Genomic DNA, 8451 nt, shown 5'->3' with positions numbered 1-8451 from the left:
AAAATACAGCTGCGCATCACAGAAATACATTACAGTTTAACAGAGATTCACATAGAAAACAGCTGCTTTACACTGTAATAATATTTCACTGTTTTTACTGTATTTCTGATCAAATAAATGCAGCCTTGGTGAGCAGAAGAGACTTCATTCTGAAATATTACAAAAATCTTACCCCAAAAATGAAAGATACGATGCATCTATAGTTATTTAAAAAGTTTAAAAATGAAAACATACTAAAAACTAAAATAACTCATTTATATGAGTTTAAGTAATTTGTGGAGGTGTAAAGAATCCATTCAATAAAAAAGAAAATAATTTGTCAATTGGTTGTAAACTCGAGTAACTGTGTTCTGTTTGTTGTTTGGTCCCATGGGTGGACTCGAAGCCGCAATGTAAATATTAGTCCATATATCTCAGTGTGCCCCTTTTCTTTCTCATTTCTGTCCATCTGTCCCTCCTTTGGGTTAGTCTGAAACCATTTTAAGATAATCTTCATTTATTTGCCATTTTACATTTCCTCTTTTTTTGTTTAAATGCTTTACGCCTGCTCTCTCTCTCTGTAATCTTTCTGTCATATTTCATTATTTATGGGTCACTGAGATGTATGAATTGACTGGTTGTGCTCCTGTCCACTATTTATACATCTAGGATTCATTCAGTATTTGTATTGAACCTGCAAATATTCAATGGATTATTAGAAATGGCTTTTTTTTTTTTTCAGTTATTTTTTTTTTTCTTTTTCTGGGTTGTCTATATACATGTTTATATTACAAATAAATATTTTAACATTATTTGGGTTGTATTTCAGGTTTAGAGAGAAGTTGGGAGTGAAAACTGTTAAAGCACTGAAGAGAAACCACAACGGCGTGACGCACGCAGCTATAGACATGCTGTGTGCTCTCATGTGTGTAAGTGAAGCTCGCTAAACCTCTGGATTCACATTAACGTCTGCATCGTAACACATGGCCTGTGTGTTTCTGCAGCCGATGCACGATGACTAGAGCCAGGACAGTTTTTAATATAGCTCTGATTGGATTCGTCTGAAAGAAGAAGGTCATACACACCTAGGATGGCTTGTGGCGGAGTAAATCAGGCTGATTTTCATTTTTGGCTGAACTATCCCTTTAATGCATCCTTGATGAATAAAAGCATTCATTTCTTTTGAACAGTCATGTATTTGGTCCTTCTGTCACAGCATCCGTCTATGGCCATCGTCAAAGGCGCGGGTCTGATCATGAAGGCCATCATTGAGGTGAGTCCTGCCCTTGTTCCTCCAGTGTGTCTGTGTGTTTCTCTCTGTGTCTGATCCGAGCGTGTCGTCTGTTAGGAGGGAGATAAGGAGATCGCTAGTAAGATGCAGGAGCTGGCTCTGAGTGAAGGAGCTCTTCCCAGACACCTGCACACCTCCATGTTCACCATCAGCGCTGACCAGCGGATGCTCACCAACAGGTCAGTTCAGCTCAGACTGACCATCTCACACTGTAACGCAGGCCTGATCACTGTCTTCTCACACGCAGGCAGCTGAGTCGTCATCTGGTGGGTTTGTGGACCGCAGAAAACTCCACGGCCCTGAACCTGCTCAAGAGGATCCTGGTGAGCGGACTGGACATTCACGAGTGCTTTTCTTCTAGAAGCAACACTGAAATCCTCAATCATTGTCTGTCTTTCAGCCCACCGGTCTGCTGGCGTATCTGGACAGCTCTGACCCCGTGCCTGAGAAGGACGTCGATAGGATGCACATACGTGACAACGTCAAGATTGCCACGGTACGAGCGACTAGCCTGCTAGCCTTATTCTCAGATCTCCTCTTTTAAGCAAATATAGGATGAATCGGGTAAACTTTTAACTAATCTCACCGGTCACACTTTGTTTTAAGGTCCAGTTCTCACTATTAACCATTAACTATGACTTTTGCCTCAGTAAACTCCTAATTTGCTGCTTATTAATAGTTAAGGTAATTGTTAAGTTATTGGGTAAGATTAGCGATGCAGAATATGTGCTTTATAAATACTGATAAACAGTCTTACCATACTTCTCCAATATATTGATTACTTTAAGAATTGCAACCATTTTGTGTATTGCAAGTTTCCTGAAATGTTACGTTTAAATATGCAAATGAGGTATTCTCTAATTAAATATGCTCTAATATACATTTTCAGAACAGAAATCTGAACATTGAATAAAGCCAGGTTCAAATTCTTGTTTTTATCACTTCATAAATCAGAAAATACTGTCAACAGACCGAAAAATAAACACATTTTCACCAAGGTTTTAGGATTAAAATGTTGTTTAAATCAGTGTGAATGAAATATAAACAAACCTTCAGAGTACAGAGAGGAATAAAACTGTAGAGTTTGGTGCTTGTAAGAGAAAAAAACTCTTTAAAGATATGGATTAGAAATTAAATCTACAGGTGCAAATCGATAAAGTGCAATAAAATAAATACTTGTGTATATAAAAAAAAATGTGTATTTTGGATGTTTTCTTTCCAGTAATCTGAAAAAAACAAACACTTTATGAACAGCTAAACACCACAAAATCCCTTGTCTGTACTTAAGCATAAAAATATATGTTTACAGATATTTAGGAAACATGCCAAGTTCACATTTGTTTTTACAGCCAGTTACTTTGAAATGTGTGTTCCTTGTCAGAATGCCTGTTTTTGTTTGGTCTGTGTGACTCCGCCCCCTGCCAGTTTTTGACACTTTGGGGTGCCAGTGGTGGGAAAACACAGCGTACTGCAGACGTGGAAGCCAGCAAATGAACTGGGTCAGAGATCGCAGATTCTACCCGACCTAAAAAGCCTCGGCATCCACCTAAAAATCTCTATGACCAGAGCAATATTAAACACAGTTAAATCAACTCGTTCTTGTTGAATGTCCTCAATCTGGCAACCTGCGTGAGCGTCGAGTCGGAGCAGGAGACACAACGCTCTCCAATATTATGAATTTGGACCGATTGATTTGCATTGCTCATTTCATGCTCCAGCTGTCAATATTACATACTGCACCTTTAATACACATCAATCCATTAGTAATGTTTGTTTGCAGGACCAGTTTGGCAGGAATAAAGTCCCGGAGTGGCAGCGTATCGCGGGTAAAGCTGCTAAAGAGGTGGAGAAGTTCGCCAAAGAGAAGGCCGACATCGTGCTGCTGCACTGGAGAGATAAGATGGGCATCGCTCAGAAGGAGGTGAGCGCCGTCTGCCTCTCTCTGCTCTGTGTCAGGTTTGTGCTGTTGGCTGCGGCTTCCAGTGGGTTTGTAAAGGCTAGGCATGTTAACACTGCAAGAGCTGGGCTGTTCCTTGTCAGAATGCCTGTTTTTGTTTGGTCTGTGTGACTCCGCCCCCTGCCAGTTTTTGACACTTTGGGGTGCCAGTGGTGGGAAAACACAGCGTACTGCAGACGTGGAAGCCAGCAAATGAACTGGGTCAGAGATCGCAGATTCTACCCGACCTAAAAAGCCTCGGCATCCACCTAAAAATCTCTATGACCAGAGCAATATTAAACACAGTTAAATCAACTCGTTCTTGTTGAATGTCCTCAATCTGGCAACCTGCGTGAGCGTCGAGTCGGAGCAGGAGACACAACGCTCTCCAATATTATGAATTTGGACCGATTGATTTGCATTGCTCATTTCATGCTCCAGCTGTCAATATTACATACTGCACCTTTAATACACATCAATCCATTAGTAATGTTTGTTTGCAGGACCAGTTTGGCAGGAATAAAGTCCCGGAGTGGCAGCGTATCGCGGGTAAAGCTGCTAAAGAGGTGGAGAAGTTCGCCAAAGAGAAGGCCGACATCGTGCTGCTGCACTGGAGAGATAAGATGGGCATCGCTCAGAAGGAGGTGAGCGCCGTCTGCCTCTCTCTGCTCTGTGTCAGGTTTGTGCTGTTGGCTGCGGCTTCCAGTGGGTTTGTAAAGGCTAGGCATGTTAACACTGCAAGAGCTGGGCTGTTTCTCATTTTGCTGGTCTGTTTGTGGATGCTGTTCAGACAGCTCTTCAACACAGGCTCTGTTGGGTTTCTCTAATCTTCTGTCTCTGGTCTTTACTAATAAATGCTCAAACATGGCTTGCTCGAGATCTGATGAAGTCCTCGTAGCCAGCTAAACATTTGCAGACCTTCACTGTGCCTGTTTCTGTATCTGATAGCACTGCTCGTCATCTCACGGCTAAAATAGGGACACACTGATTTAAAAAAAAAAACGGATAAAATTCCAGTCAGTGCCAGTAAGCTGATCAATTAATGTTGTCATAATTATATGCCATTTTTTTTCTGTCCATTTAATATATAGGCTATTGATTGATAAAACAATTTTTAGTCTATAATTAGGGTTGGGTACCGAAACCCGGTACCAATATGGCACTGGTACCTATGCAACCTGTATGTACTAGAACCGAATCAAACGCAGATGCCATGCCTGAGCGATCGATTGAAATATTTGTCCCATGTGTTGTTTATAGTGCTAATGGCCAATCCATCATTTTTGGGGGAATTTTTATTTATTTTTTTTTTAATAAGTATCGGTTCAGGCACCGTTTAGGCACCGGAACCGTTTTAAAAGTATCGTTTTGGCACCGGTATCGAAAAAAACCCAAATGATACCCAACCCTATCTATAATTTTAAGTGCATGAATTTAGGCATCAAATCATAATGTACAGTATAAAAAAAGGATATTTATTTTGAGATTTGCATTCATTGATGTCATCTAATCTCCATCGTAAACCCAAGATGACATGATTTGTTGATGTGAAGCATGAGCTGCAGAAGAAGGCACAGCTTTGGTATCATCAGCATGAGCTGCACAATCATCATCATCATCGTTTCTTTGCTCTTGAGCCTCCAATCACGCAAATTCACGCACCTGCCACCAAAAGCCAGCTTCATTGAGATTCACAGTGTTCATTAGAAATGGCTGGTGTGATTGGTTGACCTCAGGACCAATAACCTCTCTTATCTCTGCCCCCCATCGGCTCTTATTGTGGTTTCTGCTGTCAATCAATGCAGCAGGACAGGAATAACCTGGTGAGTAGTTTTATCCAATCAGAGCCTCTCTCTCTGTTAGCCCCTCCCTTTCTCATGTCAGTCACTCTGTCTCATGTAACACGTGTGTTTTCGTTCTGCTGTCTCGTAGCTGTTGCACACTGACTGTATTAGATCAGTTGGCATGTCTCTTCAGTTTTTAGAGCAGGATTGTAACTTCATATCACGTGTTGATCATTTCACAGCTCTGGTGTCATCAGCATTATCCTTACATCCCATAATAGCTGTATTTCTCTCTTAAACCAATATTATATGCAGAACGTGCTGTAGAGATCGACCGAGAGCCGCTTGATTCCTTCTCTGTTACTGATTGCAGAACGCAAACCAGAAGCCGGTCATCCTGAGGAAGAGACGGCAGCGGATCAAGATCGAGTCCAACTGGGAGCTTTTCTACTACAAGTAAACAAGCTGCTTTAATGAATGTGAGTTCTGTTTGTGGGTTTATCAGAGTGTGTGACGCTCGTGCTTGTGTGCAGGTTCCAGCTGGATCACGCTCGCTCTAACCTGATCTGGAACCTGAAGACGCGTGAGGAGCTGCGGGACGCTCTGGAGGCAGAGATGCGCTCCTTCGGTGTGGACCGCGAGCTTGGCAGCGCTAGCGTCATCTCCTGGAACCACCAGGAGTTCGAGGTCTGCGCTTCACATCAGAAACACTGGAGAAACCCTACAGGAGTCTGAGTAGAGCAGTGCTGTCACAATACTGGAACGTCTGACTCTGATGCGATATGTTGAGTGTACAGTGTCATGGGGGAAAACTGTTAAGGGCATAAAAGTCATTAATTTTTATAGATTCTAAAGTTTAATGAAAGCCAGTCTGGTGTGATTTTTGTTGTGACAGCGTCTCAGTCGAACAGAAGCCAAGCAATTTGAATATAATAATAATAATAATAAAACTTTAAGACAGAAAATACATAAAACAAATAATGTAAGTATTGAAAAACAGCTTTATTTCAAAGTTCAATATTTTTGACAACGCTAGTTTATAGCATGTAAATCACCGCTAGAACGGATCATCTGAAAGTAAAAGCCTGTTGAACTGTGTTCAGGTGAAGTACGAGTGCCTCTCTGACGAGATTAAGATCGGGGATTATTACCTGCGTCTGCTGCTGGAGGAGGATGAGAGCAAGGAGTCTGGAGCCATCAAGAGATCGTAGGTTTCTGAACACAGATGCTGAACCGTGTGCATCTCGTTAACAGTATCCTGATCATCCGTCTGTGTTGTTCTCTAGGTACGAGTTCTTTAACGAGCTCTACCATCGCTTCCTGCTGACTCCTAAAGTGGCCATGAAGTGTTTGTGTCTGCAGGCGCTCACCATCGTCTACGGGAAGTGCTGCGAGGAGATCGGACCGTTTGCTGACACCAAGTACATCGTGGGCATGCTGGACCGGGTCAGTGTCCAGCGCTAGATCGCACTGAAGTTACAGTGCTGCTGCAGTTCACTTCAGTGATGTGTCATAATCATACGCCACTAGAATCAAACTGTCTTAATCTCGTGTTGTTGCTCATCTCCAGTGTACAGACAAGCTGGAGAGAGACAGACTCATCCTCTTCCTCAACAAACTCATCCTCAACAAGGTGAGTGACGCGTCACATCGTCCCAAATCTGCTAATAAACCTCAGAGCTCCTGTGTCGTGGGAACAGTTTATCAGGCATTCAGTATTTTGCTATTTCTGTTCTGACAGAAAAATGTGAAGGATGTGATGGACTCTAACGGAGTGCGTATACTAGTGGATGTGCTCACCCTCGCTCACCTTCACACCAACAGAGCCACTGTCCCGCTGCAGGTACTGCTAAAATACACTGCTGCTCACAAGCCTGGAGGCAAAAGAGGTGTTTAAAAAAAAAAAGAAATGAACACTTTTATTCATCAAGGACGCATTAAATGGATCAAAAGTGACAGTGAAGATATTTATAATGTTACAAAAGATTTATATTTCAAATAAATGCTGCTCTTCTGAACTTTCTGTTCATCTGTGAATCCTGAAAAATAAAATGTATCACAGTTTCCACAAAAATATTGTGCAGCACAACTGTTTTCAACATTGATAATAATCAGAAATGTTTGTTGAGCAGCAAATCAGCATATTAGAATGATTTCTGAAGATCATGTGACACTGAAGACTGGAGTAATGATGCTGAAAATACAGCTGCGCATCACAGAAATACATTACAGTTTAACAGATATTCACATAGAAAACAGATATTTGGAATTATGATAATATTTCACTGTTTTTACTGCATTTTTTATCAAATAAATGCAGCCTTGATGATCAGAAGAGAACATTTTTTAAACCGTGGTATGTTTATGATGTGTGTAATGTCACTTGTTAATGTCCCTTTAACATAACCCTCTAATGTCCAGGTGTTAAAGTATCTGTTCATGGGTCTGTGTGTTGTTTTCAGAGTAATGTGTTGGAGGCTTCTCCAGACATGAAGCGTGAGAGCGAGAAGGAGTGGTACTTCGGGAACGCAGATAAAGAGAGGCGAGGGCCTTTCGGCTTTGAGGAGGTGAGCGTGTTCACACCGCAGCTGGAGCATGTGCAGGTGATCCGGGCTTGAAGCTCTTCTTCTGTGTGCTCAGATGCAGGAGTTCTGGAGCGCCGGGACGCTGACGGCCAAGACACGCTGCTGGGCTCAGGGCATGGACGGCTGGCGGCCGCTGCAGGCTATCCCACAGCTGAAGTGGAGTCTGCTGGCCGCAGGACAGGCCGTGATGAACGAGACGGATCTGGCCACGCTCATCCTCAACATGCTCATCACCATGTGCTCCTACTTCCCCAGCCGGTACAGCCTCGCTCTCACAGCTGCATCCACAGGACACGCACAGTGCGCCTTTTACAGTCAAACCACGACACCAGATATTGTTTTACTAGTAGCAGGACACTATAGTTTGTCTATGTAAGCGAGGATAGCAAAATAAATAAACTGTGACATACCCAAAAATTTGGGACTGAAAATTATTCAGACACTTTGACCTGAGCATGTTTTGCCTCTGTGTGTTTTCTTTAATTTCTAATGTGATCTTTTTACACCACAGACTGAACTAAATTAAGCAAGGCTATGTAATTGGTTGAGCTAAATTGGTATTATCTAATTGTGTTCTTAAATTTAACAGCAGAATTCATTACATACCTTTCTATCAAAGTTATCTGACATTATCAAGATGAATTTATTCTGACAGTTCTTGACATTTTATTACCATTTTCTAAACTATAGCGAATAAACTGTGATAATGTGAGAAATGTTGAAGGCGTCTGAATAAATTTTGGTTTGACTGTATCTTATAAATCTGGCTTTTTTTCCTGCAATTCTGAGAAAAAAGTCAGAATTGTGAGAGATAAACTCCACTCACAATTCTGTATTTTTTTTTTTTTTTTTTTAATAAAAAAGGAAGTTGAAATT

General features: G+C 41.7%; 1 protein-coding gene across 1 annotated transcript in view; it reads left to right on the top strand.

Annotated features, from left to right (window-relative positions):
• The window catches only part of dnajc13 (DnaJ heat shock protein family (Hsp40) member C13), a 27668-nt gene that overhangs the window by 7174 nt on the left and 12043 nt on the right, over positions 1 to 8451 (top strand). Inside the window, exons 12-27 of the mRNA XM_016443255.1 lie at positions 809 to 908; positions 984 to 999; positions 1170 to 1252; positions 1328 to 1449; positions 1518 to 1593; positions 1671 to 1766; positions 3051 to 3191; positions 5015 to 5029; positions 5364 to 5446; positions 5524 to 5677; positions 6094 to 6197; positions 6277 to 6436; positions 6561 to 6623; positions 6732 to 6833; positions 7453 to 7557; positions 7631 to 7833. Of these exons, the coding sequence (XP_016298741.1) occupies positions 809 to 908; positions 984 to 999; positions 1170 to 1252; positions 1328 to 1449; positions 1518 to 1593; positions 1671 to 1766; positions 3051 to 3191; positions 5015 to 5029; positions 5364 to 5446; positions 5524 to 5677; positions 6094 to 6197; positions 6277 to 6436; positions 6561 to 6623; positions 6732 to 6833; positions 7453 to 7557; positions 7631 to 7833 (1623 nt within the window). The remainder of the gene's footprint in view (positions 1 to 808; positions 909 to 983; positions 1000 to 1169; positions 1253 to 1327; positions 1450 to 1517; positions 1594 to 1670; positions 1767 to 3050; positions 3192 to 5014; positions 5030 to 5363; positions 5447 to 5523; positions 5678 to 6093; positions 6198 to 6276; positions 6437 to 6560; positions 6624 to 6731; positions 6834 to 7452; positions 7558 to 7630; positions 7834 to 8451) is intronic.

Source organism: Sinocyclocheilus anshuiensis, unplaced genomic scaffold (assembly GCF_001515605.1).
Source record: "Sinocyclocheilus anshuiensis isolate Anshui unplaced genomic scaffold, SAMN03320099.WGS_v1.1 scaffold631, whole genome shotgun sequence".
In the NCBI taxonomy this organism is placed as follows: domain Eukaryota; kingdom Metazoa; phylum Chordata; class Actinopteri; order Cypriniformes; family Cyprinidae; genus Sinocyclocheilus; species Sinocyclocheilus anshuiensis.
Note: the sequence above shows the minus strand (reverse complement) of the source record. Positions and strands in the feature narration are given on the sequence as shown.